This window comes from Spea bombifrons, chromosome 4 (assembly GCF_027358695.1).
Source record: "Spea bombifrons isolate aSpeBom1 chromosome 4, aSpeBom1.2.pri, whole genome shotgun sequence".
Lineage (NCBI taxonomy): Eukaryota > Metazoa > Chordata > Amphibia > Anura > Pelobatidae > Spea > Spea bombifrons.
Genome location: NC_071090.1, coordinates 59,583,247 through 59,610,479, shown reverse-complemented (window position 1 = coordinate 59,610,479; position 27,233 = coordinate 59,583,247). Strand labels below are relative to the sequence as shown.

Below are 27,233 nucleotides of genomic sequence, written 5' to 3'. Positions count from 1 at the left end.
TGAGACATACACATATAAAAATGGTATATTTGGAATCTGCTGGGTGTGCTGAAAAAAACAATATATGGTTTGTATAGTTTATTCCCAAGAAATTTACTTGAAACACGTTTAAACGTGAGATGCACCAAAATGCCGAAAACCAGCTTAGCACCAGGGTGTGAAATGGCTTAGCAGCCAAGGGGTTAAACTTTTAAATCAAAAGGCCAAGTTATGCGTCACTTTAAAGGTTTTCAAGCGACAGACAATTCCTGAGGGGAACCGCCGGTCACCTGATGTATGAGCTGTATTTCTAATGCCTGATAATTGCGTTTTCATCATTAACACTGACACGCGTGGGCCGCTCTTACAATACATTAGACACGGTGTTACCAGTAGCATTATCTCGCCCGCGCTAAATTAGTCACAGGTTGAGACGTCGCAACTCGGAACCCTTATTCCGAGTCCCTTTTTCCCACGGGCGCCTATTGACGCTGCACCTTCCGCGAGCGGCAGTATCGGTGACATTCTGCCCGGTGTGGAAGTAAGGGCAACATGCAGGCAGTCCGCCGGGTGGTGTGTGCCATGTCTGGCGGGGTGGACAGCTCGGTGGCCGCTTTACTGCTCCGGAGAAGAGGTGAGAGTAACACGCGGACTTAACCATCACACTGTGATGTTAGGAGGTCTGTTTGGGGACATGTGAGTGAAGCTGGGACTGGCGTCTTAACGGTGTTTATTCATTTAAAGGGAGAGTTGGGTTTCAGCCCTTTACTTCACTATTCGGAGTGCTGGCCCTGTATAATGTATAGTTAACTCGGTGAGATTTCTTTAGTCTCCTCACCCATTGAATTGTGCATTACATAGGGCTGGAGAAACCTGCCACTATTGGCCCTTCCTAATGAATAGTGAAGTCAGGGAGTTGAAATTACAACTTGCTTGCAAACCCTCCTAGCGAATAAACTCCTTTATGTTTTGCACGGACCTATGGAGTTCTGTGACACACTATCGGACAAGTACTCTGCTGCGCTTCATCTATAGACCTCTGATTACCCCGTTCTCTCCGGTTTTGACTAGTGACCATCGTTACGGATCTCTGTAGCCGAATCCAAGTCATGGTGGAGCGCCCATCCCATTCATTCCCGGTATTCATCAGTTTCTGAGACTCGCTGCATGTGAAACCAACGCATTTCAGCACTTTATCACTTCATAGCTTTACTATTTTTCATATTTTGCCTTTCAGCAGCAAACAGCAACAACTTTCAGAGCCTGTAATAAATTGCTGACATGCTGAGCTGAAGACCCAATGCAAGTCCAGCCAGACATCCCATCATGAGGACTGTGTCACAACTGCGTACTAAAGCTCATTTTTAACTTAAATATCATCCAGCGACTGACTTTTAGAGTGTTATAATGACTTTGTGCAGTATGAAGGAGATAAATATTGTCCCTTTTAAGAAATAAACACACCAGGTATTGTATTTTTAAAGTAACGTTAAATACACATGCTATTATGCCATTATAAATGTGTTTTATATGCTTACTTGTTTGTGATAGAATACCCCACAGTATAATCAGTTGCCTCACTGATCTGCCTGAACATCTGATGCTATTGTAGTGTTGATATTTTTTTAGGCATTATGTTCCCGGATGTTTTTCGCTGCATCATCAATGTTAAAATATTCTATGTAAAACATTAGTGTTTATTTTTGTCTTTAAACAGGATATGATGTCACTGGTGTATTCATGAACAATTGGGATGTAGTGGATGAGCATGGTGTCTGCAGTGCGGAGAAAGACTGCGAGGATGCATATAAGGTCTGCCAGATGCTGGATATCCCCTTCCACCAAGTGTCCTACGTCAAGGAATATTGGCATGATGTATTCAGGTACTTCTAAGTGATCGTTATATAAATATGCAGCATTCTCTAGGAAAATAACAGGTACGTTTGAACTCTGTTGAAATGCTGATCTGTTTGATTCTTTTTTTTTCTTAGTTACTTCTTGAATGAATATGAGAAAGGAAGAACTCCTAACCCTGACATTCTGTGCAACAAGCATATCAAGTTTAATTATTTAATCAGCCATGCCATAGATAATTTAGGTAAGTGTCTCATGTGCTAGTAGCCTACTCATTATGCTTTTTGAGTTTAGTTTATCTCTGTGCCAAAACTCCAGTAATTATTTGACAGGTGGCTTCGTAAGAAGAGGAAACGTTGCCTATAAACTATATACGCTCCAATTAGATTTAGTTTTCTGTTTTGTATCAGATAGACTGGTGTTCGTTCATGTTATCAGAATAAGATTGCTTATTTGTATTATATTTCTATTGTATGATAGGTGCTGACGCCATTGCCACTGGGCATTATGCTAGAACATCACAAGAAGATGAAGAGGTATTTCAGCAGAAATATATTAAGCATAGACCAAGTCTCTTTAGGAACAGATTTGAAGTTAGAAATGGTAGGTTTTGATTCGTAAACTCGTTTGCGTATTTTTGTTTTGTGGCTAACTCTGCTTCAGTACGGGTGGATTAATCAGAGTATCTACAGGCATACCCCACATTAACATACACAATGGGTCCAGAGCATGTATGTAAAACTTGTATACTCGGTAATACCAAGGACCTCAAAGCTGTCTCTTACTTAACTACATTAATTAACTACAACCCAATCCTGTTTTTGTGTCGTTAGGGGGATGCTAGGGTTTTTAGTTTGAGATTTTGCTGCTGCAAGAACTTTCTCCCATTTCTCTGTGTTTGTATGTGTATATGTAATAAATAATAGATACGTGTGTGTATATATATATATATATATATATATATATATATATATATATATATATATATATATATATATATATATATATATATTTTGGTTTTTTTTTCTTAACCTTTCACCTTTCTTAAAGGTGATATATTTTTTTTCATTAGCTTTGTAAAAAGACGATATCCTTTGTAATTAAGCACTTAAGCCATACTGTTACAGCATTTTATAATTTCATAACAAAGATTGGTAATAAGCTTGAAAATTCTATTTTTCATGGCAAAGAACCTCATTCTGAAAATATTTATTGTCTTTGTTCCTGACAAGATTTCTACACTTTTGGGGGGGGGGGGCATTTCCCCCTTTTTGCAGAAAAATCTTAAACTGTTCCATGGCTTATGTTTAGCATAGATAACCTAATGGCACCCCATGTAAATTAGGCTGTACCACATCTGTCTGAAGGCCATTTCTCTTACATTTACATGTAACTCTGTCGCATACTGGTTTTAGGTCAACATTTTTACCGTCACCCATTTCCTACAGAGCTCATGGTTACACAAAAGCCTGGGCTGTGCTGGAGTTACTATTAGACTTAGAATCCTATATTTAAGTTTTTTTTTCTTCTTTTTATTATTTACAGATGTAAAGCTTTTACAAGCAGCCGATAAATTTAAAGACCAGACATTTTTCCTATGTCAGATTTCCCAATATGCATTACGCAAAACCATGTTTCCGCTTGGAGGATTAACAAAGGACTTTGTAAAGAAAATAGCTGCAGAAGCTGGATTCCATCATGTCTTAAAGAGAAAAGAGGCAAGAAAACACGCTCAGTGCTTCTCTACTTAGATTTCTGTTCAATAAATGACAATAACCGACTTAAAAGCATTTGGGATGCTCCCTAGATATAAAAAGAGGACATATATTTCTTAGGAAATACACATATCCATCGTTGATTCAGAGCAGTGGAGTTTGCACATGGCTTGGTTTTACTGAGAGTTGGTATTTCCTACCCAATCTATTTTGTAGATAACTTTGATATAACATTGTATCGGTTTATTCTCTATTACATGTGACAAACCAATTCACTACTATAAATATATACTATATAATTTATAGAACCAGGAAGTTGCCTTCTAGCTGTGACATAACTAGTTGATCATGCAATCAAAGAACCTGGTTGTTACGCCATTTCTGGTTTCCTACCGTAATAATATAGTAGGGTTTATTCACTAAAGTGAAATAAAGGAGAGTAGAGTAACAATGGTAACATGTCTCAAACCATAATACTGTGAGATACTTTATACAACCATGTTCATTTCTTGTTTTTTATATATATATATTTAGAGTATGGGAATCTGTTTCATTGGAGAAAGGAACTTCGAAAGATTCATACTGGAGGTTGGTTCTTTCGCGTTGATCATACTACCGGAAATATAAAATGGCAGTGCAATTCTAATAGCAATCTATGTTTGTCGTTCAAGTATTTGGAACCTCAGCCTGGAAACTTTGTTTCAATAGAGGATGGAAAAATCATGGGAACTCATAAAGGTGAGCATCCAAACTTTCGTCTTTTCTTGATAGTTACCCAAGTCCGAATTTTTACAATCCCCACCGGTACAAGAATAGAAGGGTGGGGATTCACCTTTCTCCATTCCAAGACTTGCTATGTTTATTTCCATTACTTAAGGTGTAACTGTGTATCTACCAAATCTTATTCAGTGAACCTGTTATTTAGGTGGATGGGGTGGAATCCAAAATATATAGCAGCTGGATGAAAACATGCTTGTTTAAGTTTGTACTCATATTATTATATAATATACGTTTGCATACATGCTAGTAGAATAGCGTGTATAGCAACGTTTGGGGTCTTAACCGATGATCAGATAACCTACATGCAGTATTAGGTATTTCCTCGAGGGAGGTGTTGGCTGTGCATTCCATACTAAAGAAACTGGCTATACTGAGTGAGTTGTTCATTAAAACACCCCCCACCCCATACAGCCACTGTATTTGTAACGAAATGCCACAATTGCTTTAATTCACTTGTCCCTCAACTAATAAATGTATGTAAATTATTTATTTTTTAGGATAACATTTTAATAAAATGTTATATCTTGACTTTATTTTGTTTCAATAGGTTGGTTCCTGTTCACCCTGGGACAGAGGGCAAGAATCGGAGGTCAGCGGGATGCATGGTTTGTTGTGGATAAGGATGTGGCCGCAGGGACTGTTTATGTGGTATGTGGCTCCTATATATAAGCATCACCATTGACTCGATTCATTGTAACATAAGATTCTCGTGGACAGGTTGACTTCTAGGTGCAAATTAAAGTTAAATGTAAAGTTGCTCTACTAAAGTCCCAATGCAATACATTTTTGTTTTGCAATAGAGTCTGGGGCATTTCATCTCTATTACTGGCTTCCTGTAAAAAAAACGAATTCATAACGGCAACAATTTATGGCATTTGCTATGCATTTTAGTATATAGCGCCATAGGGAGTGCAGGAACAAACTCTCTCGTATGCAATAAGGTTGCTGATGACAACAGTGTTTGTCGTTAAGATAAATTTGTGTTCTTCTCCAGCCCTGCTTATCATTTGTTACAGCATTATTTGGAACTTAAAATTCAGTGGTGTCTGTTTAAGCAAGTGCCTTAAAGCAACTAGGATTTTAATAATGTAATTAATTGAATTCTGCAAAAACAATATGGTTGCATTTCTGGGACCTGGAATTCTTCCTGAAATATGACAGGCCGCCTTTATTAAGTATTTTATGTTTATTCAGCATACACTGCCTAAAAGCTTTTATAATTTTGGCTGGTGGCAAGGGGCATCACTTGCAGTGTAATTTATGCATTTACACTACAGAGCAGGAATAGAGTTGTGTTGGGTAATGTGGTTGCCCAGAAGTGGCCCTCTAGGTGAATAGAGCCACTCTCCTGCAGCAGAAGTATATATAGACTTTATTCAATATGCATTCTGAAGATCCACCTCCAATGAGCTTCTTCTGCAGGGTGATCTTGGCTGCCCTGTATAAAACATATTTAAAGCAATTTGATTTCTTCCAAGTCTCCTCATCCGTTCAATTATGCATTATACAGGTCCTGCTCTGTCCTTCTTACTGGAGAAACCTGCCAGTGTTGGACCTTCATGATAAAAACTAAAGTAGGGAGTTAAACCCAAACTCTCACTTTTATGTGTGTGTTTATGTAGGAGATCTGAGTGCGGTTGTGCCCTTTAAGGATATCTGTATGTATTTGTGTATTTGCATTGTGCCTTTATATGTCTGTGTGTTGGTGTAGCAACACAAGGACAACAGCAGCATAATTGCTTCCATCATGTATGCAAACAATTTCTTTTCATACTGTCTTGTCTGATGGGTACCTGGTTATGTGTGGACATTCAGTTAGTTTTATGCAGCTTTGTAGGAACAAAAACTAAAACAGAGATCCAACTCTTTTTTTCAGTGGGATATACGGGCATGACTCCCCTATAAATATATTGCTGTTGTCTTTTATATCTTTTGAGTGCTGAAATCTGTATCTCATTGTTATGTAGTTTTTGTAGTTATCTGATATTGTCTTTGACACTTCATAGCATCTGGATCAGCAATACAATTTGGGAGGCCACCACTGTATAAAAGAACAATTAGAAGGGAGCTCTCCCCTTCTGGCCCACTTGTGATATTAAGGATTACGCCTATCCGCATATTTAAGAGATGCCAGCCAAGATAATTTTTTATGTTTTTTTTTTTTTTTTTTATAGGCACCATCTACAAACCATCCAGCTCTCTTGAGAGACTTGCTGCGAACAGATCGTGTGCACTGGCTCTCCGAAGACCCACCTGCAGAGTTGATCAGGGATAAGATGATGGAGTGTCATTTCAGATTCCAACACCAGATGGCGCTCAGTGAGTTCTTTTACTTTACATGTCTATTAATGTGCATTTAGTATAGGTGACTTTAACAATGCTATGACTGTCTAATAATATAAAACTTTTATTATCAAAGCCTTACACCAGTAAAACTGTGAAAATCAATGTTTTGGCCACGCAGTCCTTTGCAGAATATCCTTATTAATTTTAGTTGTCTTCAGTTTGTTTCATACAGGGTCTTCATATGATATATTATGAGTCCACACAGTCTGAATCACGTTTAATTTATTTACACGCCTCTTTCTGGTCTCCTTTAATGGATTTGGTTTTCACTGTTGTCCATGCAATGGAAAATGTGGCTGGATTAGTCTAGTTTTTCTGTTTATTGTCAGCAGGGATGGTAGATACATTTGTTTCTTGACTAGTGTTAAAACTGTGTCTGCTGTGGCACAATTCACTTTTGATGATGTGCTGGCTGCAGTGACCGGCATGGTGTCCGTACACGTACATCTGTGTCTGTCACAAAGAATGCCCATTTAAATCTCAAGACCTGATATTGTCCTGCGATGCAATCTCTTTTCCCCCATTGATATCCCCTTTTCTGCCTTTTTGATTCTTGTACAGTTTCTTTTGCTATATCTTTTTTTGCATATTTTATCGATTTATATGCCTTTTTTCTGTTTTTAATTCTTTTCTGTCCTCCTCTTGCTGAACGTTTTTGCCCACTTCTTGCAGTCTCTTTTCCTTTTTATCTCCTTTTCTGGCTCTCTAGTTCCGGTATGAGAATAAGGTAAAAGCAAAAGACAGCAAGAGAATAAGGGGAGGGGGACTTGAAAACCACAGGAAAAAAGAGCAAGGGAGGTCTGGTGCAGAAAGAGATATAGCAATCACATGCAAGAATCTAAAAGACAGACAAGGTAAAAAGATTGCAAGAAGTAGACAGAAAAGACTTTAAAGAGAGTAAGAGGTTAGAAAAAGGTGCAAAGCCTGTCACATCAGGGAATATTAGTGATCTGCATACGTTAAATCTCTTTGCTTCTAGTCTTTGTTATGTGTAAATTTAAGGTCTGTTATTTTTGTCATTGAATATATATATATATATATAATTAGTTTATAAAAAAAAATAAATAAATAAAAAACTGGCTCCTAGATTCAAAGCAAATCTGTCAAGCCCTCCTTTAATGTATATGATATCCGAGAGGGCACTTTCTATTCCTCTGGTGGCCCCTTCCAGGATCATTGGGGTTTTCCTGTAGAATCCCCTTAAATACATTTTCACCTTGGCGAAACAAATCTCCTGCACAAAAATACCCAGGGAGTGGGCACTGGAGATTTCGATAAGAAATGACAGGATACACCAACAAGAGAAGTTTGTCGGCACTGTACCCTGCTTTCCCCTCTTTAAAGGGTGAGGGGCAAGAGGACTCTGCTTCATTGATGGCTGCTCAGACTGTCTGTGACAGCATGGATATAACTTCTTTCCTGTGGACCAAACTCACCTGTGTCCTGATTATTTATTAATAAATTAAATTAATAAATCACCTATATTCATCAACTTTTTTAAATATTTCTTTTTCTCTACATACCTTGTGTTTCACACTATATATATATATATTGTGACGGGAGTGCGGCTTTCATAGAGAAAGTGCATTGCTAAAGGACACACGCTTGTCCCACCTCATCTAGTGAATACGAGATCAATTTTAATATCCAGTGTCCTTTGCTGTTATTTTTAAGTGTCACTTTTCTGTAACTGTGATAATTAAAATTGTATAATTTCAGCAGCTCTTTTTTATAAAGATTTGGCTTGCACTACAAAACTTTTTTCATTGTGCGTATATATATATTGTAATGTTTCTGAAGCTTTTCCAAATGTTAAATAACTTGTTTTGCTTGCCATCCGATAAGGTGCTGTCTGCAATTAGCTTTTGTCTTTGGTAATGGTGGTTAGCGTTGGCTGGCATTTCTGTGTGATTATAGCAGCTCTTGTGAAGTTCATGTATCATATTATTGGCGAACGCACCCACGGCATGCGCTAATCCTAGAGAAATGCGCTGCTTGTCACGTCTTGTTACCCAGCTCAGAAATCATGTTTAGGGTTCTGCTTTTTTCAATTGTTACACTGTTTGGAGTTTGAAGAAAAGTTACTATAACCATGATGCTAACCACGATTAACTGTCTCGCTGCTATACGTTGGAACATGCCTTGTGGTTCCCATCGTAGAACCATTTCAACATCAGAATCCATGCAGTCCCTGTATGTTACTGCAGCCATGGAATTTTTACTATTACTATTATTGTCATTACCCATAGGCTTAAAAACGGTTCACGATGACAAACTCAGCCGATCTGACATCGATATCTGAATTTTTCACGGCCTCCTTTTTAAAAAAAAAAATGTATCGTGTGTATATATAAATTAGTGCCCCGGCCACCTCCTCTGTGGCTGCTATCCTGCTAAAGGACAGAGTAGTGATGTTGTCTCTTGAGAAACCTAAAACAGAAGCGTTTCTTCTACAGTTTTCAGTGCTACCATCACTTGCAAATGCATTTGGTGCTTTACTTTTGTTTGTGTAAATTGGGGAATTTTTATTTTGTGCATTTATATATCCTACTACTCCTTTCATTGCACTGGCCTAGGTCTTATTGGTTGCTGCTTATAGTCCTTTTTCTAAATCGTTGGACCACCTCCTCTACCTAAACAGCCACCACAAACCTACCAAAACCTCTATGAACTTAACCCTCTACAGCTAACAAACACTATTCTGCCTCTCCTTTCAACCATCTCTACCCCCCACTACTCAAACCACCACCAACACATGCTATCCTCTGGTCTAGAGGAGGTTGCCTCTGTGACTGCGCCGTCTCCCGCCTCAGCAAAGGCATTCCACACAGTCCCGTTGCCTCCAGGTGTTCGCGCACCACTAAGCCTCTGTGGAGTAAATTGCGTTTACCTGACGACTTTAGTACAAACTTATGCTCTGCTCTTATACCTCTGTTCTCCATCTGCGTCCCAAGGTCTACTACCCATTTTAAAAATACATGCAAAATATCAGAGATAACCCCCACCCCAAGGGTGCTACTTATACTGTACCTCAACACCTCTCTTTACCACAACCCACCCTCAGTCCTGTTATACCTAGTAAGGTTTCTAACACCCTCTTGTCTTCCCACCTGCCCACTTGACCTTGTTGTCCTACCATCTCTCTCTCATCTAAGGAAACCTTCCCTTGATCCAGTCTGGATTATAGCAACTCCTACTATCTGGTCTCCCTTACTTCTTCCACCCTGCACTGATCCAATCCTTCCTCAACACTGCTGCCAAACTAATTTTCCTATCCCCACTGTTCATCTGCTGCCTCACTGTGCCAGTGCAGAAGAAAGCGACTCTCCACCCCTCCATATTGCTACTCTCATATGCATATACAATCCCAACCGCCCTCTTGGTTCCTCCGATGACTTGCATCTCTCCTACTGTTATCTCCTCTTCTGGGCTTCTGTATTCAGGTTTTCACACGTGCTTATTCTAATTTGTGTGTGTATATGTAATATAATGTCTTTACTCAAGAATGCTATGTCAATCTGTTTAACAAAGGAATCATTATCTTGGTGGCGTTACTTGCCTGTCTCAATCTTTGCAATGCCAAATTTGAGGGGTTTTCTTATATTCTAGTGCCGTGTGTGCTGACGCTAAACCAAGATGGCTCAGTATGGGTGTCGTTGGTCAAGCCAATCCGAGCGCTGACGCCTGGACAGGTAGACTTTATACTTTTTTCTTTTCATTCCTAAAACTTTTTGATTGGATTTATTGGCTGCTCTAGGAATGTAGGAATGTAAAGGGGGGGGTATATTTTATGTTATGTAAAACATCATTTGTTTCTAAATACTTGGCAATGGCCTTACATGGCTTACAGGTTATTAAGGGATCTCATACTCCAAATACAACGGGCAGCTTTAAAGGATATCCCCATTTTACTGGCACAAATAAATTATAACTGAATGTTACAAATTTAGAGACATGCTCTGTGCTGTTTAATGCGCTGCTGCCATCTACTTGCTGAAAGCCAACTCTTACTCCTGCAGTATCATATGCAATTCTGACCAGAATATCATAACTAGAATCATTTACTGATTCAAAGTCAGTAATACAGCAGTTAAACAAATTGCCAGGGCTCAAATCTGAACCCGCTATTGTATAAATGTAATCATCTTAAGCCTTTGGTACTACATTTTGGACAAGCCACACACCTTACCTGCCATGTCAAGGAACCCCATAGGTTGTGAGATTAGCAGAGCTGCTTGGCTACCATAAAATTATTCCAGTTAATAAAGCATTGCAATTCATTTTTGCCATGGTAGGACCAACACGGGTTACTATTTTTCCCTATAAAGTTTTTACGATTAGAGCTGTAGGTGTCCCAACATAAAAGCTATCGTAATGTGAACACTGGCAGGGTTGCAGAGGCGTCTTCATGAAACAACTTGCACGGAGCTGTTTTCTTTAATATCTGTTCTGTGTGTACTTTAGGACTTGGAAATGTGTTTTGTGATTCTTTGCCTGAATCCATTTGATTCCATTTCAGTTTGTGTGCGCAATGGGGTATGTTTACATTAAAAACCAACAATGTACTGATTTCTCGTCCCTGTGCCAGTTTGCAGTCTTCTACAAAGGGGAGGAATGCCTTGGAAGTGGCAAGATCATGAGACTGGGCCCTTCGCTGCACACATTGCAGCAGGGCCAGCAAAGAATGAAATCGGCAGCAAGTGTGTCGACAGAGGCTGTTGAAGAGATGGATCCGGTGTCCTGACGGCTCCTATTTTCCTGGCAAATTGAAAGAATTCTATGAAATCTGAGCCGTGGAATTATGCGGGAAGGAAAGCACACACTGTCTCTACCTTAATTAAGGCACAAGTTCTGACAGATATGACTGGCATACTAACTCCGGGGCATTTTATAAACAATCATTGATTGTGTTCAAGACAATCTATACTCATGTGTGTTTGAACAATGGCATGAAAATATATTTTCTGCTGAAGAATAAATGATGCATTTTTAAAATTGTTTTATTATTGACACTGTTATAATTTCTATTAAATTCTAGACACTGGCTAATGATTGAATGTTTTGGTCTATTAAGGTTTGACAAAGACTTATGGATTCCAATACAAGCTTCACATATAGTCATGGGAAACCAATGAAAATCTACATTAAATTCCCTGACTATGTTATTGAAAATGAAAAAACCGGGAACTACAAAACTAGAATACTAGGCACCCATGTATAATGCAAGAGCTGAACGGTATACATATATGAATAATACACACTTACGGTTTACATCTAAAATAAGGAAACAATGATTAGTATATTATTATTTTATGAATCTATTTCAGGTATGACTTTATGGACCATATTTGTCTGAAAACTGTGAAACATAGGACGCAAAATCAACAGGATAAGTTGTCTCACTTTTTTCCCCATTCAGTTTATTAATCCATCATACCTCAACATGTGTACGGTCTTTATATTTAAGTGCGTTTTGGCTTACATATTGGCTTTTTGATCAGATTGGCAATCCCCAAGTGTTACATGTGGGAGAAAAATGATTAGGAAATCTCCAATTTGGTAAATGGGATCAGAGTAAGCAGATGCCTTGGCTGATGATGTGATTTGATATGCATTTTGTGTGCTGCTGTCTTTATTTTCCATATTTCAAATATTAAATATGTTTTTTATGTCTCATAAACAAGTTCCTTCTGTACATTGGAGCAGTGTTTATTGTGCAACTACATTCTGCATGGAAGTTTTAGTGCTAGATATTGCATTGTATGATACATTTTTATTTTTTTTGTGGCATGGCTTTCTGGTATCTCTTTTCTTCTTATTTTATTTTGTGTGAAATACTTCCGCTGTTTTAGTGCAGAGGTGTGAGCTGCTAATGGATGTTATAACTCAATAACTAGCTGCATGCCGATGCTTCTGAATGCAGGTGACAAACAATCACTTTCCCTGAAAATCCTAACTACAAGAAGAATCGGCAATGTATTTCATTTGGTTTCACTGTAAAACCTGTGCCCAAATAAAATATATCAAAGCTGCTGTAAATAAATCTTAGCATATTTGTCATTTTATTCTTTTCTCTGAAGGTTTAGTTACATAAAAACAGGCTGTGTGAACATTGAAGAATGATGTATTTTTTCAGTTTTATGGGAAGAATCTATTAGTGGCTGCCTTTGGGGGAAGTACCATGGAAAAATACTTTTCTCCTTTATCACACGAATGGCTAATATGCTGCTGCCTGAAAACATTACGCAAGAAAATATTTATTAGACATAAGGTGGCGCGCTATAAACACAGTGGAGCACCGATCACATATTCAATACATTATTGAAACATACATTGGAGGCATTGTTTTTAAGGGTAAACAGGAGGCACCGGGAGGTGAGTGAGTATGTGATTGTGGAGATGGCAGAGGTACAGTTTAATATATGTCATGAGACCCTTGTAAAACAATTTTCAACTTCGGGGCCTTTATCTTTTTAATGTTCCATACAACCAATTTTAGTGCAGGATCACTTACCAAAGTAGAACATTAGGGTATGACATCTTAGCCTATATCCACGGATGACTTTGAAAAGAAGACTTACACATGATAAACATCTAGGATGTCCAAGCATCTGGGGAAGCCCTGGAAACATTGCACCAACAAGACTGGGGTAAGAGCTCAGTGGTATTGAGAGCTTGCAGGTGGGGATGACAGATGGTTTCTTTAGGTTGCCAGTTGAGGGTATATAAGTTAAAACCCCCTTTGACCTGCTTGTGACATCATGTGTGATACAGTACAATGATAGCCACTAAAGGAATCGCATTGAATGTACCTGTTTTGATGCTTTCTGTATTATGTATGTTGTGTTTATTCTTTTGCCAGGGATCCATTTGATAATGTAATACATTCCAACATGGTGTCAGCACTGCCATTGTTGCATTATATGATATTGTTGATTAATAGGTCTTTGGGCCCTATTGTTTCACTCTTGCTGCATAAAATCACTATTATCCCATAGGCCATCTCTTATCACTACTTATACATTATTGTGTCTGTAGTGGAGAAGTCTGTTGATCAGTATGTGACCGACTGTAGCTTGTTTGAGAATACTTGAGTCCAATTTTTTTTTATTTATTTCTTTTGAAGCCCAAAATTGGACCAATTAGCTATTATGGACTACAACTACCATCACATTCAGCCAGAATGATGACAATGGTGATTGGAGTTGCAGCTTCACAAACAATTACATCAGAGGCTCATAAGGGATGGCATATTTGAGCAGCGTATAGTCTGCTTGATTTTGGGCATATCTTTTTGTTTTGTTTTTACCACTATATATTGTTATATTCTGCACACTTTACCATAAACTAGGAATCAAACAAAACTTTAAAAGTGCTAATATGACTCAATGCCACAAAATATATATATATATATATATATATATATATATATATTTTATTCAATACATATATAATAAATAAATCAAGATCAATAAACATATACAGGAAACAAATACAATATATTAATGTATCCTATCTAATAATACCATTATATATTTATAAAATATTGTATATATTGTAAAAATATATATATTATATTGTGGCATTGATTCATTTTAGCGCTGTCTTTTTCTTTCCTTTCGGTGTGATCTCACTGGAGCCCAGATCTTAGCAGCTCCATTACCCTATTTTATTACATCTTGAGAATCCTCTTTGTTATTTTTTTAATTAACCATTAGTATTCAACTTTTTGTATTTTTTATTTTATTTTGCTTATTATATTCACATTTTCAAAGGATTTGCAGCTGCATCCATTGAAATAAAACAAAATCAAGTTTCTAAGACCCCTCTGTTGCAGGGAATACTTTTTAAACACCCTAGTAGCTCTTTTACTATCAGGCCAAAAGCACGAAGAAATAAACAATGGCTTCCAGCTTCCAACCTTCACGTCTACCAAAAGCAGCTGCCGCCAATGCAATTTTCATTCGGACCATAAACACGTGAAGCAGGCCTGCAAAACAATTAATCTGAACATAGGTTTAATAAGTATACTAAGCTATAGAATTTATTTTTTTTATCGGAAAAATGTGTTGGGTCATTTTAAAACAATTTGTTGTTGCTGGATATCTAGAAACCCCAGTGAAGTAGAGCAAATAAAATGGAGTCGTGACAAGGTGTGGTATGCCGGGTATTTAGATTTTATGAAACGTTCCCTAGTATTATCTGCCTTTACCATTCCTAGTGTACCTTGAACACTGCAAGGTCATGTACACATGAGTCTGTTTGCATTGTGAATTTACACAATAGTAAGGCAGCCAAGTAACATACAAAATCCTCGTCCATTAAAAGACCCTTTGTCTACACTCAAAGCACCGAGTCAATAGGGGAGAAAACCTGATCTAGCTGATAATATTTCAGTGATGTGTTAATAACCAAACGTGGATGTTTCCTGGACCTTCGTGAACAGCCATCTGTGTGCTTATTTTCCTAGGGCACCGAAGTATAACTGAAAATCCATTGCAAAGAAGAATCGATTAGAAGGTATGTCGTCAGAATCCAGAAAATCCGGTATTTTCACCACAGTTGAAACAGTTGGCTGATAAGGTATATGCAAATGGTTTACCTGACAGGTAATATTTACAAGCTATTATTTCACTTAATCCATGTAATATTTGCTTTCCACACCCTCGGTTAAACAAAAAGAGTAAGGCGGGTCTACAGGTCACATACAAAGAGCAAGTGTGTGCTTTATCGGGTCAGGCAAGGGGTATAGTATGGCAAACACACTCTCCGCCACCGCTAAACTTAACTTTAAAGTGTAATAACTAACCTGGCACAGCTGAACATATCAACGGAGCGACTTCATTATGCATTATAAAGGGCCAAGCCCAGCGAGTTTCCTTCTAAAATGGCGAGAAAGGTATCGTAAAATCAGTAACAATTCTTAGTATTTTGCAGCTGCAACTATTTGTATAGCACTTTGGGTCTGTGAATTAAAATGCCTCAAAACACTTAATAAAATGGTTATGTATAAGTATTTAGACATGTACACCCCAAAATTACTAAACTCACTACTATTTCTTAATAGGAGGTAGTTCCTCTACCATATCCTAAATCATCCAAATGTGTAAAGGCTGGCAGTTACATAAATTATTATAACCACCAGTACAATAACCTCAGTTACTTAAAAAGTACATTTAAACATACTCTTTGAAGATCTGAAGCCCATTCACTAGAGAGAACAGAACAGCTGTCATCTATTTCTGATTTGGAGTCTATGTGCCCGTGACCCCATTTCAAGGTATTCTCAGCTCATACTCGTACTCAGCTGATTAGCTTGCCATATTAGTTATTCTGAAGCCCTAATATTGTTCTTGGTGAAACTGTGGAAAGCAAGAATATAAATACCATCAAACCAGTACAAGAAAGGAGAGGTTGGGATGCGCCTTTCCCCATTCTTTTCTCTGCCATATCAGGACTTGCTTTTATCTCCTTTATTTAAGATGTAACATTCTTTCGGCTACTGGTGTGGTGTGGAAGAATTGCGCCCCCCCCCCCCTTTCTCGTGATCTCGTGAAATCCACAATACATTGCAGACATGAATTTCTTCTATGCTTTATTTGCAATTCCTCATAAAGGTACTTACAGTCTAGAATAACAAGGTAACATTTGCACCCTGGTGGGATTCTTTCTGTGTTTTTCACAGGTGGTCTCTGTAGTTCGCTATGGAAATTGGACAGGACTGAAGGGCATGTATTGTTTGTCAATTGTCGTTTTCTCTGCCTTCTCTTTGCTTTGCCCCCCCCCCCAGAGTGGGCTACCAGCCCTCTCTGGCTAAAACCGGTATTCCAATGTAATAAACACACACACTCAAAAATTCATAATTTTAATTTACCATTCCATCTTCCATCTGTACTGTTTCCAGTGTTTTATACATCAATAAATACACGTTAAAAAATCCAGTGTCTGATATTTTTCATAAAAGTATGTCATAAAAATAATTTTAAAAATTTCAACAAAACTGATATTTTAACACTTCTTTGTTTTTCTTTTGAAATACCCAAGCCAAGAAAACATTTAGGGTCAAAATATACATAAAAAGTCTCTGTAAAACAAAGCCTTGGATTCTAGGCTACAGTAACAGAGGAGGAGGGGTAATATTACAGTAGTTCTATGGAAGACAGAAACAGGTGAGAGCTTCTAAGATCACATTTTTTTACAACTTCATAGTGGTTTTGCACCAAAGTATAACCTGCATATTTCCCACAATGGTTTTTTACGCATTCATTACTTCGCGTGGGCCGCTGTGTCTGTATTTCAGATACAGATATCATACACTGGCTGTGTAAATATTCCTAACAAACACGTGGTCATAAACCTGAAGGGGTTAGGGATTTGTAACTATCTGAATACCAGAGAGCTTTGCAACATATGCATATTCTTCTGGATACCTCCAAATGAAGGGTTAAAAAGAAAATAAGAATATGTCATAATTTAACAAAAAAAAATCTAAGTTAAGGCATTTCTTACTCTCTGACTCCTTGTATTAGAGAAAATACCCTGAATTTAGTAGCTACAGTCACTGCCAGTTACCTGCAAATGGCTACAGCCTAGAAAGAAGAAATGATCAGCCCTTGATTGGAGCTTAGGAAGTAAGCATGACTGTGTAACTTGAATGTGACATTGAAGAATATGGAGAAGGAAAAGATAAACATTTCAGGCAAAACAAACAGTCCTAAAACATCAATGAGCCACCAAACTTTAAGAGTGACATTGGCACTAATAAAACCTCTAATGAACATTTATGGTGGAATGTTAAAGTAGCAAGAAAGACGTATCGGATAATCGAGAACAAAAATGGAAGAATAGATTTGAAAAGTAAATTTCCCTACTACTGGTTGCCAAGGTAAATGGGGGTCTTAGTAAGGCGAAGACATTTAAAAGGGCCACATGGGAACACCATATTTATCTTGGAGCACTACTAGAATAAGAATCTTCAATTTGGAGTTAATTGTTTAAAGAACCACCCGTGATTTTCTTTAAAAAAACCCTCTATTATGGGAACCTTTGTGTTGTGATGCATGAAATTCAAGTAACTTTGTGCAATCTTCGTTTTAGAAAAATATCTGTTATCAGCATGATTGCGGGTATCAAATAAACAAAACTAGTACTAGTGACAAAAAAATGAATATAAAAAGAGCTTTTCTTTGTAAGAGTCTCCATACAAAATATATAAAATTATCTACATCTGTTTGTTTGTTTTTTCATAGATTTATAAGCTGATTCTTTTTAAGACAATTTGTAATGTGGTGAAATGAATGAAGGGCACTTGGTGTCATTCCTGTGAGTATTGTTCAGTAGGCTGGAATGTCACATTGTGACAGACACGTAACAATCAGCAAGCTGGACCCCATGCAGGAGGGTTCTCTATACAGTGCTGATTTGAAAATAGTACATCCATTGTATTTACATGTATTCCAAAGTCATGAGCACAGGCTGAACACAAGACAATCTCGTTTCCATGTATGGCTTGGAGTGACTGCTGATCTTCTGTAGCAAGATCCATAACGTTGACGTCTTGTGCATCCAAGGCAATGGAGTCTCATTGATTTTTCTTTTGGCACTGGCGTCCAGCATGGAGCTTTGGAGCAGGGATCCTCGCTTAATAAATGGCTTTTTTTCATTGCTTGGTTTAAAAGCAGTCACAAGCATGCCATTTTAAGTAATTGCAATAACACATCCTCAATGCTGACAGGTGAGCTCTTCTGCACAGGGAGGTCCACACTTCCACCAGCACTCCGGTTTACTAGCAGCCTTCATGGTTTCCTGATGATTCAAATGGAGGTTTCATTACTGCCGCTGTGCATGAAAGAAGGGACCATGCAGGATTAGGGTTAGGTACAGGAGCCAAACACCAGTCACTGTGTGTTAGTTATCATGCATTACCAGTTCATGCTGCTTGATGAGGAAAAACAGAAGACCAAACCAGGACCTAACATTTACGATGACCCTATCAAGACCGGACCATGCACTATGCCAATGATAAATATGTACACATAGGCAAAATGTAACAGAAAAGACCCTTCTACAGGATGTCTGAACGTACACTTCTAGTAAGTTTAACCCAATGAACACCATGAAATTAGGTTTACAGCGTCCAAGGGTTCCAAAGGGAAAACAGCCAAGAAACATTTTATCAATGAATACACACAAGGCAAATTAATCACATACATTTAACAGAGAATCTCCATATATATATATATATATATATTGTAGAGTTGTCTCTTTCTGTTATAGGTCGAATATAATACATAGACCAATCATTTTTGTATAAGGGTAAAATTTAACAAGAAAGCACTGAGTTTTATCTTTTACATTTTCTTTTTACAAAACCTGTTTTCCAAAAATACTATGTGCATCAAATTTTAATGCATAGTGACACTATAAATGGAGAAGAAGAATAATGCCCACAATATTTTGGGAAATAAAATCAGAAAATGATTTTTACAACTAAATAAATAAGGTGATATTATCCTACATTAAAAAATCATTACATATATTTTGTGTGTTGCGTGTTGTACGCAGAAGTTTATCACACAAGTTCATAAACTAAATGTTATTATATAAAGTACATGCTCATCATTGAAAAGAATCAATTTATCCCACTGATTCCAGGGTGTATCCCCATAATTTTTTTGTTGTTGGATATACATACTCTGAATCTGATGCCTCTCCGTTTGTAGGTCCAACCTGCACACTCAAAGCCATGCCATTAATTTGCTCTCGAGAGTGATTCCTCTGAACATTTTTAATACTCATCCCGGGGTCTGTTACTGGACGGACACCATCATTAGAGCACAGAGACGAAGGCTTTGATGAGATGGTGCTTTGATTGTAATCAGATAATTTTTCACGCAGTCGATTTTTCATGTTTTTGTCCGTCAGAGGTGGAGGGTATGTTACCTTATTTTTTAAAATACCTAATAAAAAAGTTAAAAAGAAAGTTACCATAGCATTAAGAAACAATTTGCCCCCAAAAAAGCAGATTTTACCCCAGCAGAGGTTATACTTGCATGGCTATGCCCATTCTATTGTAGAACACAAATTCAGCAATTGTCTTGCTAGCAATCTGGTTTAACGGTTTAAAACAATTGCTCAACTCATATAGATATATATATATATAGATATATATATCTATATATATATAGATATTTATATAAAATTAAACTACTAGATTGTTCCTTAGAACCTTCCGGAATATTGTAGAGATATAACATGCTCCAGCAACAGGTCATCATGGCTGTAGAGCTCTCTGGGCCTTGCTAAATGGCTCTTGGCATTAATATTGTTGCACTGCCAAAGGTCAAATACTGCTGTTATACTGTAAAAACATTTACGCTTTTGTGATGTTTTACCTTTTCTCAGTTCCGGCTGCTGGTTGTTTTGATTGATGACCAGCTTGCCATCCTTGAGGTGTGCCTCATTCTCTTTATCGTGAGGTGTGTCCCCACAATGATTGACCTTGTTTTCGTTATGCAGCTCAACATTCACCTTGGTCTCCACTCTCAACTTACATCTTCCACCTTGATCCTCACTGTCACTGGCGGTCATACCATCTCCAGGCCAATAAGGTTTAATGTGATTCGGTATAGAATCCACTGCAAGGAACCAACATATGTATCTCACCAAACAAACATTCAAAAACAAGCAAGTAACGAAAGTTTAGGAATATCATTTAGTTGGGTTATGCCTATATAAAAGACAGATTACTCTGCTTGACTGTGAAATGTACTTCTAAATACCTTTAGGAGTACTGTGGACAGGGCCTCTTTCGTTGTTTTTGGGACTTGATGGCTTCCATTGTTTTTCAGTTTCAATCCCATCTTCCTCGCTGTCCGAGGAACGTGAAGACGCATATGAGCTGCTGTGCTCATCAAGGGAGAGCTCGCTGTCTGAATCAGAATCATGGCCTACAAATAAGCAACCAGAGTTATGAAAGAACACAATGAAACATCATTTCGCACTTCCAACAGAATTTTATCAGCTTGGAATACAGCAAAAATAGTTTGGCTGGCAAATTGGTTTCTAAGACCACAGTACTGTCTAAACCGAAGGTAAAGTGGATGCTTAGTTTTGTTCAAGGAGATATTAAGTACCTCTTCAAAGATGCTCGGCAAATAACCAGAAAATAGATCAGAAATCAGAAAAAGAAAAACAAGTACCCTGCATTACAGTGAAATATAAAAACATTTAACCAAAAATCCATATTGATTGAATTACATACCATTGGAGCGTGCTCTGCGCAAAAAGGAGGAATCTACCTCAGCCCGAGTTTGTCCAGAAGACGTGCTAAGCTTCTGGGCAGCTTCATCTCTGAATTTAGAAAAAAACGCCAGCGTTTTATCAATGGACACAATTAACCACAAACAAAACGCCCATTAAAATCACTGCTTGCAAGTTGTGTGAATTCATGCACGGTTTATGATTTCAAGCAAACAGCCAAATTAGTGAAATATTGTTAAAAGAGCAATAAACAGATAATTGGCAGGAAATTGGGTTTTCTTGTGTATAGCGTTTAAATTAAAATACAGCAGGAATAGAGACAGTGTTTGTTAGTGATTTCTGGAGGTATACAATTGCATTGTGTTAGCTGTGAAAAGAAGATGAGCATTGCAGTTGGTAAGGACAATACCTTCATAGGTTAACTGAAACTCATTAGATTGCAGGTTCTGAAGACTACTTAGGTATGTTTAAAGCATAGTCATGGGGGCTTTTAGGGGCCAACTGCAAGAACTTTCTTAAGTTATGGACTGCTATAATGTTCTCATTCATAATGAACCTATGATTACCAGTCATATCAAACACTTTCAAAACAACATGTAATATTTTATATAGGGCCACAACAACTCCTGTGGCAATATTAAAGAGAAAGAACACCTATTGTTAAGATGATATAAAAACATGTAGCATTCATGTTGGTGGAGGTTTTAATGTAAATATTTCAGCTAATATCAAATTACTTTTTTTGTAGGGGGCGATTTCTCTTCAAAAGATATAGCATAGAACCCAAGCGCCATGCACCCACCACCGGATTACCTGAGAATATAAGCAAGGTAGCTATTGTGGCTCTTGGCTGACCTGACGGTGCTCTCCAGTGAGGCAGTGGACTCTCCGATGCCTGTCCTGTACATGTTTGGCTCATCCATATATGTATTGTTGCAGTTTAGAGTTCGCTTTAGGAAAAAGTTATAATTAATGTCATTTGTTTGTTGTTTAATAATCGTGTTGAAAGCAAGAAGGTGTACTGTAACAATAATGAATGAATAAACATAATAATAATTAAAAAAAAGACAAATAGGTCAGAGTATTTTTGTGGCCCTACTTCCGGCACTAAGACTCTACCTTCCCTACAAATGGCCTGAATCCCTTAAAATAAACAAAGCATAAGAACAGGCCCTCATCAGGTAGACGAGGTGAATCCAAGATATATTCTTATATATATATATATATATATATATATATATATATATATATATATATATATATATATATATATATATGTGTGTGTGTTTTGGAAAAGAAATACACTGGAGCAGCTGAGCATTTATATTCCAACTGGTGTTATATTCCAATCTGCTGTTTCTTTTTAAATAGATTAATGATGGATAAACTCCACTGACCCCAACTACGGAATGGCAAAATCTTCAAGGTTCTTAGTTACTACTAAAGTGATCATAGAAAATGTTTGTGAAAGAAAAATAATTACCCTCCAGTGCACCAGTTATTTTTAAATATTAAAATTAATCCTATTACAAAACATATGACTACTATAAGCTACATTCCACAACTTTGCAACTATAGACTATAATTCTTTATCCTTTCTTCATTCATTCCTTGAAAAGAAACATTTTTTTTTCTCTTCAAATAAAGTAATTTAGACTACATTGACACCGCCCTCTTGATCTTGGAAATCCCTATAAACAATTTCTTACATCTTTAAAAGATGGAAGAAGGTCATGGAGTGAAAGGACAGTTTAATTTATGTCCTACTTCAAAATAAAATTGAATCCAAACCAGTGCCCTCACACTCTTTCTTTAGTATCCTTTACCGACAAATATTATTGTTTAAAAGGTTATATATGTCTGTTCATCCTCTTAAAACATGGTTAAAACATTTTTGCAGTTACATATTTTTGCCTATAGAGGGCAGTATGGAACTGAATGAATACAATGGCAGTTTATACATTGACTTGCTTACTGTTAACAACGTGGCTCTTGTTGTTGTGGAGTCGTCTGCTAGAGCTTTCTTTCCACTAAAAGTATTCTTTAAGTGCTTGCGGACTTCCTTATTAAAGACACAGTGGAAAAAGAAAACGAAGAGACCCTATGACAATCAAAAGAGAAGATGAAGAGGTGAAGCAATGTTGCCAGTAATTGCCAATTATAAAGCACGTGCACCGAAGTAACACCAAAGGCATGAAATGCATGTTTTGGAAGGTCTTGGAATGGTTTAATGTCCTAATAACCCTATTTCAGCAAGCGTAACAGCACAGGCAGTAGAATTGGTTCACTGAGCTCTTCAGGATGAGAAGGGAGTGTAGGCAGGCACCCTTATTGTACTGATTCATTGAGCTTTCCCAGGCCAGTGACCTCATTTGCCAGCCACTGCACTGTTACAGACCTTATTAGAGTCCTCTCTCACATACAAGTGCTTGCCCCCTTTCTCTTCTATTTAGAAATACACACACGCGTGTCAGCATCTCACTTATTAAACATCTGAAAAGTTAAAGTCTTCTTCTGTCTCGTAATTAAGTAGGACATGGGTCAATGCGTATTATTCCAACCACCTTCCTGAGAACTCCATAGGCTTCCTCACATGAAATCATTATTTTGTATTTGGTTCTTAACTACGGGCGCATTGATTCCAAAGATCTATGGACGTTGCATGACAAAATACCACATTGCACGGCTTTGACACTATTAAATAGACATTGCTAGAAGCCTTAGTACTTTTTACATATCAAATAAGTTCAGTTCTAGCACTTATTATAAAGTCGACATACAGGTTTGAAGAACACATATAGCGAACTTTGACAAATTGCTAAACAATTGCCAAGCTTTCATGATATGGGTTATATTGCTCCGGTAAGTTATAGCAAAGTGTTCATCGCCATAAAAAATGTAATAGGGCAAGCAACATTGTTTCTATGTAATGTTATCAAAATAACGAATGAGCTGTTTAAGAGGCAAAGATACATAAAAATGAATTGCATAAAAAGAAGTTTACATTTGTATTATTAGTGTTGTATACTAATACATTTGCTAACATTTAGTAATAAAATATTTTTGAAATTGGTATATTTTGGTTTAGCTTTTCTTAAGGTTAACATTTTCTCACACAGATTGAGCCTGTATTTACAGAACAAAGAATTCTTTGGCATTCCCATGAAACTCCAATTAGAACCTCATAAATAACACACACATTATATACAGGGAGGAGGGATGACCTTGAGATCCTTGCAGTTGTCTATATTTATGAAACAGGGTAGCTCTCATTTAATCATAATGGACCACTCAATTTTTTTGGGCAGAATACAATTGCTTTAGGAAAATATAATTTTCTGTTTTCCACAGTACTTGGCTCTGTAGGCAAATGTTTTGGTGACCTTTGCTATTCCTTAAGTTTGGTGAGCTAATCACCAATCACCACCTAATCCATAGAGCTGACTATTTAAAATAAAAACTGTAGGTAAATGGTCAATGTAGATTTTAATGCAGCAGACCAGAAGACAATTCACCTGCAAACAGCTGAAGATGGCAAAGAGGTAATGGAAGGTCATCACATCGCTGTTAACGGCCATAAGTCCCAGTAACCACGTTGCACTGATCAAGAGGAGCATCAGGAAAGCGGTTCTCAGTGCAGAGCTGAAAAATAAACCAAAAAGTGAACAGGTGTGATTCTAATGCTTTGAATAACTTTTTATTCCAGACATTTTTGAATTTGTGTAGGGTTGAACAATGCAGAGCACTGCACTGAGCAGTCAGACACTTAATGAAACACTTGTATTTGGAGTTGCAATATGGACTTACATGACTCCGGTTTTTTCAAATGCCCGCTGTCTGTGTCCACAAGATGCCTTTACAGCCAACACAAAGATGACTATGTTTATCTGTGAAGATAACACATCATTACACATAAAACCAGCCGCTGCTTGTTAGTCCAGTACATGTGATTAGAATAATACTCGTTCTACTTAAATAAAACTTATGTGGTATTTCTGCGATATATAAATAACAGTACATTTTACACAATTTATCCTTCAAAATGCTTTTTATGGCCCATTATAATTCTCTCTGCTAAACACAGGCAGATTGGATGGGTTCACAACATATCTGCTGTCCATGTCTCTAGGTTTAATTCTTTATGACTTAAACGCAGGAATCAATGGACTTTTTTAAGCCTAACTATGTATCCTTTTGACCAACAAGTAATAAATAATAATAATAATAATAATAATGTCAAGCAACTAAGCACTTTGGTTCAAATCAGTACCCATACCTATATAAATACCTGTACAATAAACTCTCTACTACCGCTAATCTAAACATTTCTAATTTATTTTACAGTTACTAAATATACATGGAAACACCTAATAAAGACTTCTTGCCCTCATTAGATGGTCATTCATTTTACTCAAGCAGACTAGAGATTATAAACAAACACTTACAGTGACGACCACAAGAATGGGTCCGGCAAAACTCCAGATAAGTGTGTCATGTACAGACAACCAACAGAAATCTGGATTTCCATAACCCTGAGGATCCAGCCCAACTGCGAGCCCTGGATAATAAATTAAAAAAAAATGTAAACCCATTGAACAACACAAGATTCAGTATCAGTAACAGAACAGCTGGGCCATTTGTAAAGTGAACTGACAGCACCGCAAATCGCAATAGGTCATGCGGATTCAGTGAAATTCAAGCAGAAGCCGACGTTTTCCTAAAACCACTATTTGGTTAGTAAATGTTCAGAAAGGGCCCAGGATCCATGGAGAATAGCAGGGTCCAGAGGTAGGTGACATATTAAAAAATGTTACGTGACGCATGCCACAATGATCGTGATATATACATCAGTGAAGACCCGGAGCTGAGTTTTCCCACAAAAGTATGTGGAAAATGCTACTTTCTGTCAGTTTTCAGAGGCTGGAATCTTGTTAATCATACAGAATACCCTAATTCACTGCAGTGGGGTGGTAGATTATGTCTGGAAAAGCAAGATACGAATGCACTGTGGGCATGTTTCTGGACACAAACAGCTATTATTTTTGCGCGTACACATATCAATCACTTTTATTCCATAGGGTTGACTTTTGAAGGTTGCATGAAAAGAAAACAGGAATGCACATAAGAAAGAAGACTTTAGCACATTGTTGTTTGTAAATTCTTACATTGTACTCAGAGCATTGAATTCAGCAGGTGTAAGGTTACATTTAATAGGAATCAAATGTAACACAGCCACAGATCACAAGAGTTCCTGAAAGCAACGTCACTACTCAGACGTGGGTAATACAGCCTTTGTGTCTGTCTGGGCCTTCCAGACAACTGTAATATCTTGTACCCTTATTGCTGGTTATGTACCCATTTGCACCTGATTCTTTACTGGTTAAATAAGAACATTGTCACAAACTTCCCTAAGAAACGCACACCGTCTAAGAACTGGCTATGAAATTAGCAGAATTGGGGATGATTCTTTACCAAATAAGCAGTTGTCAGTCAAATAATACATGGGTTAAACACATATCTAGTAAAAATAGTAATCTTAATAATTACTGTGATTGCATAACAAGTGATCACCCATACAAAGAAAAACATGTTCATTGGTTCAGGCAGCCTTTGAGGGAGAAGGCTTCACTACAGGAAACTTAATGCTGGTCCTGCCACAGGCTGATCTCAAGGGAAGGCTGTTCCTTCATTCAAACTACAATAATACTAACATGAAGCACGTATCATGGAAAGCAGCTCTATGTGCCATACCTGTGATAATGGCTGGGATCCCATAACCCACAACATAGTAAAATCGCATGTGGCCGGAGTTGATGTTCCTCACTTCTGTCAGCATGCGGTAGATGTGAAGTCCTTCCACAAACATCCAGGCAAAGGTGCTCATATAAAAGTAATGGAGGAGGATAGCAATCACAGTGCACACAAACTGTAAGAGGAGGAATAAGTCACATAAGGTGCAGTAGAGAGATCACCCATCACCCACATGTAAAATGATGTTTTAGTCCCACACAGAGAACACTAATCTACACGCATGTCTCAAATCAAACACATCTGCACTTACACTTCTTACCTCTCTTAAAAAGGCCATCACTCTAAGAAAGGAATGGTTAATACCATATACAACATCTCACAAAAGTTTTGTTGCCAAGGTTTACACATTAATGGCTGTGTGTTGAGTTATATTTGAGGGGACAGTAAATTTACACTGTTATACAGGCTGTACACTCACTACTTTACATTGTAGCAGAGTCATTCCTTCAGTGCTGTCACATGAAAAGATATAATAAAATATTTACA

At 37.5% G+C, this 27,233-nt stretch overlaps 2 protein-coding genes across 6 annotated transcripts in view; one reads left to right on the top strand and one right to left on the bottom strand.

The window, feature by feature from the left end:
• Nucleotides 1–466: 466 nt before the first annotated feature.
• On the top strand, nt 467–11,718 carry TRMU (tRNA mitochondrial 2-thiouridylase). Of its 3 annotated transcripts, XM_053465054.1 has the most exons (12): nt 477–613; nt 1,217–1,446; nt 1,697–1,862; nt 1,971–2,077; nt 2,314–2,436; nt 3,379–3,551; nt 4,083–4,136; nt 4,220–4,286; nt 4,876–4,976; nt 6,503–6,647; nt 10,284–10,366; nt 11,263–11,718. In XM_053465054.1, the coding sequence occupies exons 3-12, from the start codon at nt 1,720–1,722 to the stop codon at nt 11,416–11,418; spliced, it is 1,152 nt and encodes a 383-aa protein (XP_053321029.1). In that variant the 5' UTR covers nt 477–613; nt 1,217–1,446; nt 1,697–1,719; the 3' UTR covers nt 11,419–11,718. The 3 variants fall into 3 exon arrangements, with proteins under 3 accessions (XP_053321030.1, XP_053321028.1, XP_053321029.1); XM_053465055.1 differs by lacking the exon at nt 1,217–1,446 and having other exon boundaries at nt 467–613; nt 2,314–2,369; nt 3,438–3,551; XM_053465053.1 differs by lacking the exon at nt 1,217–1,446 and having other exon boundaries at nt 468–613.
• A 6,186-nt stretch (nt 11,719–17,904) lies between these two features.
• Nucleotides 17,905–27,233, bottom strand: part of CELSR1 (cadherin EGF LAG seven-pass G-type receptor 1) — an 81,085-nt gene continuing 71,756 nt past the window's right edge. Inside the window, exons 25-35 of one of the 3 annotated variants that reach the window (XM_053462153.1) lie at nt 26,688–26,862; nt 25,382–25,494; nt 24,744–24,823; nt 24,452–24,578; nt 22,912–23,037; nt 21,750–21,886; nt 20,938–21,026; nt 20,456–20,623; nt 20,069–20,311; nt 19,369–19,633; nt 17,905–18,512 (exon numbers count right to left, since the gene is read on the bottom strand). In XM_053462153.1, coding sequence (XP_053318128.1) covers nt 18,488–18,512; nt 19,369–19,633; nt 20,069–20,311; nt 20,456–20,623; nt 20,938–21,026; nt 21,750–21,886; nt 22,912–23,037; nt 24,452–24,578; nt 24,744–24,823; nt 25,382–25,494; nt 26,688–26,862 — 1,548 coding nt within the window. In that variant the 3' untranslated portion in view covers nt 17,905–18,487. The remainder of the gene's footprint in view (nt 18,513–19,368; nt 19,634–20,068; nt 20,312–20,455; nt 20,624–20,937; nt 21,027–21,749; nt 21,887–22,911; nt 23,038–24,451; nt 24,579–24,743; nt 24,824–25,381; nt 25,495–26,687; nt 26,863–27,233) is intronic. The other 2 variants (XM_053462154.1, XM_053462155.1) reach the window with 2 other exon arrangements.

Excerpts from the sequence above, each read along its gene's own strand:
- TRMU (XM_053465053.1), top strand. The coding sequence starts at position 532 with ATGCAGGCAGTCCGCCGGGTGGTGTGTGCCATGTCTGGCGGGGTGGAC. Across the intron at positions 1,863-1,970 it reads TATTGGCATGATGTATTCAG|TTACTTCTTGAATGAATATG; the intron begins GTACTTCTAAGT and ends TTTTTTTCTTAG. Across the intron at positions 3,552-4,082 it reads ATGTCTTAAAGAGAAAAGAG|AGTATGGGAATCTGTTTCAT; the intron begins GCAAGAAAACAC and ends ATATATATTTAG.